The sequence below is a fragment of the Rhineura floridana genome, chromosome 20, assembly GCF_030035675.1.
Source record: "Rhineura floridana isolate rRhiFlo1 chromosome 20, rRhiFlo1.hap2, whole genome shotgun sequence".
In the NCBI taxonomy this organism is placed as follows: Eukaryota; Metazoa; Chordata; class Lepidosauria; order Squamata; family Rhineuridae; genus Rhineura; species Rhineura floridana.
The window spans coordinates 887499-899470 of record NC_084499.1 but is presented as its reverse complement, the minus strand read 5'-3'; the positions used below and the strand labels follow the sequence as shown (position 1 = coordinate 899470).

Below are 11972 nucleotides of genomic sequence, written 5' to 3'. Positions count from 1 at the left end.
CTTTGTGATATATTGTCTGTGTCCCTGTGGGCTTGAGGAGAAGAGCCGGCTGCTGTGGTCTTCAATAGGTTGCTTTCACCTGCTGTTTGTCTGTTTTAGATTTATGTGCTGATTTTAATAACTGATTTTAAAGACAACATTGTTGTGATGATGATGATGATTTTTACTATAAGCCGCTTTGGGAAGATGTACGATCCCGTAAGGTAACCTAGAAGCCATTTAAATACAACAATAATATAATTTCTCCCCCCCCCTTTTTTTTTCTCCCAGGGTGAGGTTATTCTGCTGATGCTTCTGCAACTTAGGAAGTGGATCTGCCACTGGCCAGAGCTCAGTGTGCTTTGAGGATTGTTCTGCTGCCACCACAGTTGCCAGGAGGAACATCGACAACTATTTCTTCTGCCTTTTGGTGAGAGGGGGTCATGGATCGCGGGGCCACAGTTGAAAACCCCTATGCCAGCGTGACCATACCCCGAGCTCAACTCAAGGATGGCTTCCTGAAGTATTACCTGGGTGAGGATTTGACCCCAGACACTGTGATCTTCAACCCCAGCACCCTCCCCACTTACTCGGCCTGGGAGAAGGAGAGGGAGGCGTCGCAGCAGGTAGCCTGTCCTGCCTGGAAAGGTCAGAAAATCCAGACGCAGGAGTCGTGGGCCCAGCCTTACAATCCCTATGCCAGCCTCAAAATGCTCAGCGGGGACTCTCCGGAGCCATTTCACTGGAAGAGCCATGAGGTTGCAGCGACAGGCCACAGGGAGGAGGAGAGCTGTTGTTGCCCCTGTTGCAGGAAATGCTGTCCTTGCTGCAGGAAATGCTGCTGTGTCATCTCCTAACTCTGCCCGCACTCACTCTTGGGATTGGCAGCTGTAACCCCTACCACTGTCACAGTGATCTGGTGTTAAATTCCTTCCAGAAGACCTTTCCCTGCCTGCTGGGGGGTTGGGAGAGAGTCTGGGTAATTCAGGAGCACAGGCTTCCCTTTGCTCCTCCTGGCCCAAAGGCATGGCCAGCCAGCGCCCCTCTCAAAGTAGGTGCCCCCCGTGCTCTGGTGTTCAGTGCCAAGGAATATGGGCCAGGAGCTAAAGGGCAAAACAGCAAAAAAAACAAAAAAAAAACCTGGAAAATCAATGTGTATGTATGTGTAACCTCAATAGATACGCTGACTTTGTATTATCATTAATCCACCGGACAGGGTTTTTTTGTTTTCGCGTTTTGGAGCTCCAAGTCAGAACTGGTGCCAATGTGCCAAGTGGGTGAGCAGGATGTGCTCCTGGTCTGCCCTTCCCGTGTCTCCTTGAGAGTCACGGAGGTGCCCGTGCTGTTGGGTGGCACAGAGAGGCAGGCTGGGGGAATGCAGGCTGCCTCCTCCAGACTGCTGATCAGACAGTAGTGACCCCTGCACCCCTTTACCTTCTGCCTCTTTGAACTGGAGAGGCAGCTGGAGGGCAGATCAGTCTGAGAGTAAACTGGGGGGAAAGGGAGTGAGTGAGTTTCTGGCTGCAGGGGTTCAAGCAGGCCCTCAGGCCAGGGACCTGCCCTCTTGTACTTTACAAAGCATCAGGCAGGATGATGGTGCTTCTTTGTAATGGCAACAGTAATCTCATTCCCTTGGAGGCGGAGATGCCACAGCCTTCCTTTCTTCCATAAAAAGGCCGGTCCTTGAATAGCTAAGCTTACCTCCTCTTTATTTGCAAAATCAAGCTGTGCTCTACCCAGGGGGCTGCCCCCTTTCACCTGCTTCCACCCTTCTCACACCCCCACCCCAGCATGGACTCTGGTCTCTCCATATTCTCAGGCGGGTTCTGCTCTTCTCTTAACCGGAAGTAGTTGCCATCCTCAGTTTTCTGGGTTTGTGGCCAGCTGTTTCAGTGGAACATTCCAAGGACACGCACACCAAAGGTCACTCCGTGGCTTTCCAGCAGGGGCGCTATGTGGTGCCAAACGAGACATGCCATCGAGCCTCCATTGGCAGGATCGCACTCTCTCTCAACTGCCCATACCCAGTGCACAATCTCCCTCTCGCTCTGTCTGGTGTTCTCTGCTACTTGAAGACAGGGTGCCTCGCTGCCTGGTTGTGAGGGACGTTTACTTGATCTGGCTGCTTCATGCAGGCTGCCGTGGACCACCTGCCTCACCCCACAAGGCTGGGAAATGGACTCTGTTGCCAAGGAAAAGAAACCAAACATTTCCTTATGGCTGACTGAATGATGTACTCTGCCAGCCCGTAATTAAAAACCAGAAGGCAAAAGAAAATGTATTACCTGTGTTGCTGTTTAACATTTGTGACCTTCAGGTCACAAATTTTGAGGATTGTGTTATTGAGGCTGTTGTTTGTTTTAAAAAGTCACTTTTCTGTGGAAGTGGCCTGGATGCAGTGCTTGAATTACTAGGGGGGCAGGGGGGCTTCTTGAGCCACAGTTTTTAGAAGTGTAAAGAGGGGGCCTGATTTGGGTAAAACTGGAGGGAGTTGGGGTGGAGCTTTTGACGTTCATTAAGGGCCTATGCCTTTCTCCCTGGATTAGAGTTTGTCATGTTTTCCAGGGGGAGGGGGTTGGAGGGGGGCCGCAAAGGGCTCTGACATGGCACTGATCTGGAGGGCTGCAGCAGTTCAGGAGCAGGCAGTCGGAAGTTGCTTGTTAAGCCGATGGAAACAAAATGGAATGCATGGAGAGTTTAGTGGGCGGAGAAAGGGCAGTATCTGAAAGTGACGATCCACCCCCCCATCAAAAAAATCCAAGCAATCCACCTACATGGGAGTAACGCTGCGAAGCAGGGACAGTTTTCCTTTCACTTTTTGCATTATCCCTGGATTGGTTTAATGTGGATTTAAAGGGGAAAACTGCGTCCTAGCTTCTCTTCGCTTGCAACGTCATGTGAAACCTGTGAGTTAAACAGGGGTGCAAGTAGCACCAATCTCACAGTAACTCGCCATGTGAACGAGCCCTTGGTTGTCGATTGGTTGAGTGTTGCTTGTTCTTCCTAGAGGGTTTCCTGGTTATTTGGCCAGCACAGCTGTGGGATGCTGGGCCTGATGGGAGCTGTTGTCCAAAGCAACTGGACTGGAGGGAACCAGCTCATCGTAGACAGACAGAAGCCGTGGAGTTTCACAGCTGGAAGCCATCCTCACTGTGAGCTAACCAAAGATCCTTGAAGTTGCCTGTCTGGTGCAACAGCCTTGTGGGGCTCCCCTGAGCAGCTCCTGCAATACCAGTTCTGCTTCCTGCACAAGGCTGATGCTCTGGGTGGGGTAGTATCGAAAGCTTGCTTTGCATGCGGAATTGGAAACAAATAAGTCGCTGCTTATTGTAAACAGTTGCCAGTGGCTGTGCGTGGCTTGGAACTGGAGGAGGGAAGTGTTTCCTGTTCCTGCGGGTGATGGACTGCCCTCTCTAAGCTCAGATTTCCTAGCAAGGCTGACCCAGAGTTATAAAAACCCAAACCCAGCTGAGGGATTCAGGGAGGCGATGCCTATTTCCTCATGTGATGCAGAGGCTCACAGCCTACCAAGGGCTGCCAAATCACCAGGAAACCCCATCTTGAAGGCTGGGGAAAATAAAAAGGTATTTGGACAGTGCCAAAAAGCCTCCCCAGGTACCCAGAGAGAGCCTTTCAGAGCTGGGAGCCACAACTGCAAAGGCCGGCAACACTCGGCATGATTTAGTATAAAAGAGCAACTCCTGCCATTGGAAAACAAATGGTGTGCCTATTATTAAGTAGGTTCTGTTGGAGAGCCAGGTTGGTATATGGCCCTCCCTGCCTTGAAAGAGAGAGAGAGAATTACAAGCATACAATCTAATTCAGGCACTTGGCAGGGCCAGCCTAACCATATGGCATAGAGGCTGACTACATGGATGCCAGAGTTCTAGGGGTACCTCTATGTAGTGCTTGGGGAGACAGGGAAGGCTGCCTGCCTTCTGGAGGAGGTGTAGAGAGGCTGTTTAGCGACTCCTAGATCCTCCGCTGCCAGCAGGGACAGCTGAGAGTCTCCTGCCCCCACCAGCGGCCCGGCGAAGGGGAAATAAGGAATCACTGGAACTCAGAAAAGAGCACCCTGGTCCATACAGCAAGACTGGTCACCAGTGGGGTGCCTGTGGGCCCCAGGGTGCCCACCAGTACCCCCTATGATGGCACTCATGAATGGTCTCAGCAAATGTCCCTGGATGATCCATGAGGAGAGATCGGTTGCTCTTCCTGCTCTGGTCCTGTTTGCACTGGCTCAGCCTCTCCTCCGTTGAACAGGCCCCCCTAAGCATGCCCACATTTCCCTGGATGCCAGGATCGGGCACCCTCCCTGAACAGAGGAGAAGTACAAAGAGCCCCTCTGAGAGGGAGCGCAGCGGTGGCCAAGGCAGGGGCCTCCCCCCTTGCTGTGGGACGACTGGGATGATTCCTGCGCCATTTTGTGGTCCTTTCTCTTTTGGGACCGGACTGCCTTCAAGTCGATCCCGACTTATGGCAACCCTCTGAATAGGGTTTTCATGGTAAGCGGTATTCAGAGGGGGTTTCCCATTGCCTTCGTCTGAGAGGCAGTGACTGGCCCAAGGTCACCCAGTGAGCTTCATGGCTGTGTGGGGATTCGAACCCTGGTCTCCCATGTCATAGTCCTAGGCTAGGTAAAACTGACTGTGGGGGAGGGCGAAGGGGAGAGGAAGCAGGGGAAGGGAGAGGTGAAGGGAGGGGGAGGGGACAAGGGGGAGGGGATAGGAGGGAGGAGGAGGGGAAGGCAGGTTTGATCATTTGCATGCTTTTTGAGTTTAATCTCTCTTAGATGTGGCCAGTGAAGGCTGGTCCATTAGGGCAAATGGGCCACTTCAGTCTGCCCTTGGCCAGGCCCACCTGCCTGCCTTCTTACTTGCAACAACCAGCCCCGGGGTGTGTGTGGCCCCATGTGTCAGCTCCCACCCCCCAGTGCCTCCTTGTAGAAGTCGGCAAGAAGGAGGGTAGACAAACCCAGCAATAGATGGCTCTGCCTCTCATTGGCTCTGCCTACTGGTGGGCTCCCTACCTTCTGCCCTACCAGTCCCACTGGATGTGGCAGCCATTTTGTGACTGGCGCCCAGGGCACATCCTCCGCATTCCAAACATGCCCACTGGTCCAAAAAGGCTGGAGACCCCTCAGAGGCCGGACAAACCCTGTGGCGCTTCTTCTAAATCAGACCTTCTGTTGAATCCCAATATCCCCTCCTTATTCTTTTCCCTGCTTGGGGGAGGGGTATCCTCTCTCACACAGAAAAAGTATTGGTGGAGGCCACACATGGCTGTTTTGAACTAGTGATGTGCATCCCCACAACCCTCCCCTGGGGAAGCATTCTCTCCCTCTCTGGAGCTTGCATAATTAAAATGCCCCCTTGACGCTGTCAGTCAAGGCTCTTGTCCTCTGCCAGGTCACCCAGCCAGCTTCCAGTTAAGCCACATTCTCTGGTGCATGTTTTTCTTCCCAACAAGTGGCCTCTGTGTTTTCACTCAGCAGCAGTAAAGAGGTGAAGAATGTGGCCGGACTAGTGCTTGCCCCCAGGTGCTGTTTGTTCTTGGGGAGGGGAGCTCATCCAGGAAATGAAGTGGTGAGGTGATGCAATGGGGCCAAGGGCTTTCTCTTTTCGCTTGTGCTGGAGCGGTGGGTCCCTCACTGACGGAACAATCCATGTTGACAACATTCTTTGGATTCTTGCTGAATCCCTATCTTGACTTTGCCTAGTAAAGAGGTCAATTTAATTTTATGCCCAGTTGAGATCTGGTATATTCTGCATCTCTAGTTTATGTTTATCCAAGATGCACAAAAAGTAGAAAGCTGGAAGTGCTTGCTTGCTAGCATGCAAGAAAGACTCCAGAATCCAGTGCCTTTGTCAGACAAACCAGAATTTCACACCACAGCACGCAAGCTTTCAGATTTTCCTGAGTTCTTTGTCAGATGGTAAACAGAGCAAGGAGGGTGGGGAAACTTGGATGATGTGTGCTATTTTGTGACATTTTGGCTGGCCTAATGAAGGTATTGCCTTGATATGGTTTTCAAATATTTATTCAAGGACATTTGTATGCTGTGTTACTAACAGAGAGAGAGAGAGAGAGTCAGCCACTGCCAGTCACTATAGGCAATGCTGAACTAGATGGATCAGTGGTCTCAGTGGAGACGGGAGGCTTCCATTTCAGCACCTTGGACAACTCCTTGAAAGTTCACATTAAAACCTGGAGTGGATTCACTGCCTCACTGGCATAGGAGCCAGTCTGACTCAGTATAAGTCAGATTCTTGTGTTCTCATTTTCCCAGCCCTGCTTGGAGATGCCATTGGGAACTGAACCTGGGACCCTCTGCATGCAAGGCAGGTGCTCTGCCACTGAGCTACAATGGCCCTTCCATGAATAAAACAGCACTGCAGAATAGAACCAGTAAACTTTAGAAAGACCTATAACTGCCACCATTCATGAAAAGCTGGGGAGAGCTGCCCTGCTGACTAAATGATAGCAATGATGGTACCAGCCAGAGTTCCCTAAAAAGAGAAATCCACAGAGAAATCCTTCTCTCCCATCAGCCACCCATCTGATGTCTAGTGGTGAGGGAAGCCAGCGAATACCTTTAGATGATGACCAGTGCTACTCTCGTCAATGTGACGTTTCCTTAGCACCAGGAACCCTCTGGGTGCCGGCCAGGGCAGCTAGCGCACAGCTCTTCCATGGGCACAGTGCAGCCTGCCAAAAATGACAAGTTGCATTATTAGCATTATAATCAAATTTTGGAGAGAGGGAAGGAGAGGATGGCACCCGTTGCACCCTTTGCAAAGTCTAAATCAAGGTCATGTCCAGCATTCTGTGTTGGGCCACCAACATTGTGAAACAGTCCCATGGTTACCATGGCGGCCATGAAGCCTCAAGCACAGGCAGTCAAGGTGCCTTGGTATATATGTTGCTGTCCCCCGGAACCATTACGGCATTTTTGTGTGGTGTTTTGCCTAATATAAGCATTTTTGCAACCAATTCCTCCTAAAACAATGCATGTTTGTATACATTATTTGATTGGAGTACTGCTTTGAAAAATTGGAGAAGAGCAAATTCTGAAGAAAAGTGACATTTCTGTTTACATATGGATTTGGGACATGTGAATTAGGTCCTGAATCAGTCGCTCCCCCATGGCCATGCTCGCTGGAACTGATGGGAGTTGGAGTCCAGCAACCTCTGGAGGGCCAGAGATTCCCCACTGTTGATTTAGGGATGATGCAATGCCAGGCTGTGGAAGAGGGGGGAGAGAGAGAGAGAGAGAGAGGTCAGTGAATTGAGCAGTGAAGATGGTGGGCTGCATGGGAAGTCTGGGTGGCAGGGAAATGGTGGCCTGATAAGAGAGCCCCTCAGGGATGAGGCAATGGAGAAGCCCAGAGTGCTTGCAACCTTGGGTTTGGTAGGGTCACCTGTCAATGCTGACTGAAGCTTGCAGGCCTTGGGCTCCTTGCAGAAGGCCCCTTTCCTTCACAAGTCCCCCGGAGCTGCTGGAGAGGGATGGATATTAAGCTCTGCCCAGGAAGCCAGGTGGGCGGAGGAGACTGCGATTGTATTTCTGAGGCCATTGTCAGCCGGAGCAACAGTAACTCTATCTCGCTAGGCTGGCTTCCTCGTGGCAGATACAATAGCGCAACTGTCTCTGAAATGTGAACCTTCTATAATTACCACAGTGAGAAGCAGCTTATGGGAGACACATCAAGAAGCCACACTGAGGCCATCCGCCTCCTTTGGCTGGTCAAGAGCTGCCCGGCTCCAAAACCAGAATCAGGGGTGTGGGGGGGTATTTTTGGCCTGGACACAGCGAGGATGCAGCAGCGGCAGAAGGAGGAGGAAATGTAAGTTTTCTTCCCTTAGGTGTTTGCATGCTGGTTGCTGTAGCAACAAGGCTGGGTGGTACGGCAGCAGGCACCCGGCTGGGAGCTGAGGTATCCCCTCGCCCCACCATCGCACAGACATGGAGCCTGCCGATCTTTCCCTGGCTTTGCTATGGCAACTGAGGGAAGCGCTTCCAAAACAACTTGATGGGCTGATCCCCACTAATATAGAAACAAACCATAGTCTCCAGGCTCCCCACAGGCCCCTGGCTGCCCGTTGTAGCACACAGGAAGCTGAGTTAGGGGACTTTTTCCTCTGACTCAATAATTTATTCCATTTCCCTTCATTTATGAATCGCTTCTCATGAAACGTCTTGAAGCCATCAACAATTTAAAAAGTCAACAAAGCATAGATAAGAACAGTTCCGAATCTAATACAGTTATAGGCTGAGGTTAAGAATCTTCACTTAAAAGGCTTGTTGGGAAAGGGGGGTCATTAATAAGCACCAAAAAGACAATAGAAAGACAGCGCTTGTCTTGATATGTAACGGGAGGGAGTAGGGGTAGGGGCCACTGCATAATTCCTACCTGGTATGGGACAGATCTCCTGGTGAGATGGTATCTGCAGGAAGCCCTCACCTGCAGAGTGCAATGGTCGGTAGGACATATAAGGGATGAGAGAAGCTTTTAGGTATCCCGGTCCCAAAATGCATAGGGCTTTGTATCAGTACCCTGAACGTAGCCCGGTAGCTAACTGGCAGCCTGTGCAATTCTTTCAGCAATGGCATAACATGATGGCTCGTAGTTTGCCATATGTTTTAAATGTGCTTTAAATTTATGATGTAGATGTGACTCAGATCTTGTGGAAGCAAATTCCACAATTTGGCTCCATATAGACCACACATTTAAAGCACATTTGAAGAATATTACTTTCCCCAAAGAATCCTGGGAACTGTAGTTTTTAAAATGGACTGCCTTCAAGTTGATTCCGACTTATGGCGACCCTATGAATAGGGTTTTCATGGTAAGCAGTATTCAGAGGTGGTTTACCATTGCCTCCCTCTGGGGCTGTGAGACAGTGACTGGCCCAAGGTCACCCAGTGCGCTTCATGGCTGTGTGGGGATTCAAACCCTGGTCTCCCAGGTCATAGTCCAACACCTTAACCACTACACCACACTGGCTCTCATGAGTCTCATGACTCTTTTCATAGATATATGAATGAAATGAACTGCCTTGAAGTTGATTCTGACTTATGGCGACCCTATTGGGTTTTCATGGGAAGCGGTATTTAGAGGGGGTTTACCATTGCCTTCCTCTGAGGATGAGAGGCAGTGACTGGCCCAAGGCCACCCAGTGAGCTTCAAGGCTGTGTGGGGATTCGAACCCTGGTCTCTCAGGTCGTAGTCCAGCACTCTAACTACTACACCACACTGGCTCTCTGTAGTTTTTAAAAGGGTACTGGAAATCGTAGGTCTGTGATGGGTAAATTACAGTTCCCAAGATTCTTTGGGAGAAATAATGTGCTTTAAAGGTATGAGGTGTGTGTATGCAAGCAAACTTCGCTCTGTGTGTGAAGGGATACTTTATTCTTCCAACCAACATTCAGCTTCATTGGATGGCCCCACAATGTTCTGGAGCAATGCAACTTCAGGCAATGCCTTTTTAAACACAGCCTCCTGGTGGTGATTGGAGTACCAGATTTCTTTCCTCCCAAGAGGGATCCTGCCAGGCCACTGGCTCTAGGCTGTTCCCTAGATGCCAGGCCTGTACGGGACCAGTCCCTGGCATGTCTAGGTATGTCTGGGAAAGGCTCTTGTCTAAAACCCTGTCAGTATAGACCAGACGTGGAGAACCTTTGGGCTTCCAAATGTTGCTGACCTACAACTGCCATCATCCCTGGCCATTGGCCATGCTTGCTGGGGCTGGTGGGAGTTGTAGTTCAGCAACATCTGGAGGGCCAAAGGTTCCCCACACTTGGCATGTACGTAAACCATACTGAGCTCGATAGACCAACAGTCAGACTCAGTACAGTATAAGGCAGCTCCTATGACGTTAGCTTCTTTGCCAGAAAGCCAAATGGGAGAGTTCTAGATTACATATATAAACAGAGCACAATGACAAAGATTTAAGCCTAAACAGCGTGGCTGAAAAGGTATATGAGTCAGGCTACCTGTTGTAGCATTCATCTCAGAACATGAATACAATATTTTAGATATCTACTCTGGCCTCTTAAAGTTTGACTTTCATTTGGGGTCACATAGCAGAATGCTTCAAAGCTGAGAGAAAGATCCGGCGACTTGTGGAACTTTTTGGAGAGACTTGTTGGGATAAGGATAAGCAAAAAATGCTACACTTGATAAAAAATACTTGTTATTGCAACAGAAAGTATTATGATTATCATGGATACTGTACAGCTAATTTACAATGTATGCAAAATATTTGTATCATTGCTCTGGTTATTGTTAATAATATGTTTTTTGTGGAATGAAATAGAAATAAACTGCTTTTAACAAAAAACTTAGGAGAACCTGTATGTGGGAATTTGTGTCCCACTGAAATCAATGGGATTGACTCAATGTGTTAAGGACTGAGCTATATTCAAGATCTCTAAGAATGGACAGTTATTCCAGAGGTCTAAATCTCTGTCTGTTGACTGGCACTTATTGGCATCTCCCTTTGGTTCTCTCCCCACTAGGATACCTCAGGCTGCGGGGGCTGAAAGCAGCAAGGCAGCAGAGTTGAGGCCGGAGGTCCAGTTTTTAATTTCGAGCTGTGGCAGCCACAAAATCGAATGCATCATTTGCTATTGCTCCTATGACCTCTCAGCCCACCTGCCTCGCCGTCTCTACTGTGGCCACACGTTTTGCCAGGCTTGCATCAGGTGCCTCAACATGGTGGCAAATGAGCAGTGGTGGATTCCATGCCCCCAGTGCCGCCAAAACACGCCCACCCCACGTGGAGGTGTGACAATGCTCGACCTGGATCTAACAGCCTTCTTAGCGGTCAAGTCTGAGAAGGAGCATCCTCGGGTGGTGGGCAAAACAGACCCTGAGCTGGCCTCAAAAGTGTCTGCCAAGGAGAAGCCAATCACACAACAGCCCACAGCCCTGTGCCAAGAGACGTTGCCACAGAACAGCTGCTGTGACCATTGCCTTTGCTGTGGGATCACAGCAGCTTTTCAGGGCTGACTCAGTTGTAGTCTGGTCCTATGAACCTAGATGTAGGCCCCTTTTTGAAGTGCTAACGGAGGTGTAGCCAGTTGCGGAGCTTGAAATTCCTAGGATTTTCTGAAGGCGGCTGGTTTTTCACTGCCATTTGCAGGACTTTCCTAGCTCTAATTGGCTTCCAGCCTGGTCTTGTGATTACCTGAAACTGTATGTAAACTCTTCTGGGTCAGATCACGCCCCATTTCTGCACATATTCTATTGGTGATGGCATCCAGCAATATTTTGTATTTAGCCAGTTTCCCTCAACTTCTTTTTTCCTTTGTTTCGTAGTCTTCCCTTGTGACTTTAGACCAGCTACTGCTTGTGTGATCCACAGAATAAATCTAATCTGCAACCAGATTTAGTAATGGATCCCATTGCCCTGTTGAGCCGGCTTTTTACACTGGATTATGCAAGGAAGGCCCAGTTCCAAGTTCTGATACTAAGATAGCTATCAACATGATCTTTGGAGAGAGTGGTGACTGTGGAGGGTGGGGAAATTAACTTCATGTGGGTTCCTGTTATGCAGTTTCTTTCAGTGTCTGAAGAGATCTTGTTGCACCAAAATTGTGCCTAAGCAGATGTACATCCTTTTGTGAGCTACTAAATTGTCAGGAGCCAGGTGAAGGAAATGTGCAAATCAGAAAAAATAGATCACTATGTGAGCCTGTGTGAAATTAGAAAAAGAGAAAATCAAGTTGGAAAAAGTTCTCAGTGAAGGCTGATGACATGCACATAATCATATTTTGAATAACAATATTAATTTTAATGAGCTACAGGAGGTGTCTTTTTCACATGGAGCCAATACTGGACTATAAAACCTACTTTGGAAACTCCAGCAGCTGAATGCTACACCCAAGGAATGAAAAGCTGTTTTATTTAATTGTGTGTTTGTTAGTTCCATAATACAATTTCTCTTAATTCAATGCAGAGGTCAATAAGAGAAAGTGAAAGAAATGA

The 11972-nt window shown here is 49.2% G+C and overlaps 1 protein-coding gene across 1 annotated transcript; it reads left to right on the top strand.

The window, feature by feature from the left end:
- The first annotated feature begins 422 nt into the window (after positions 1-422).
- Positions 423-836, top strand: CYSRT1 (cysteine rich tail 1). Its single transcript, XM_061604463.1, has one exon. It carries the CDS (start codon positions 423-425, stop codon positions 834-836), a length of 414 nt encoding a protein of 137 aa, XP_061460447.1.
- Positions 837-11972: the final 11136 nt, after the last annotated feature.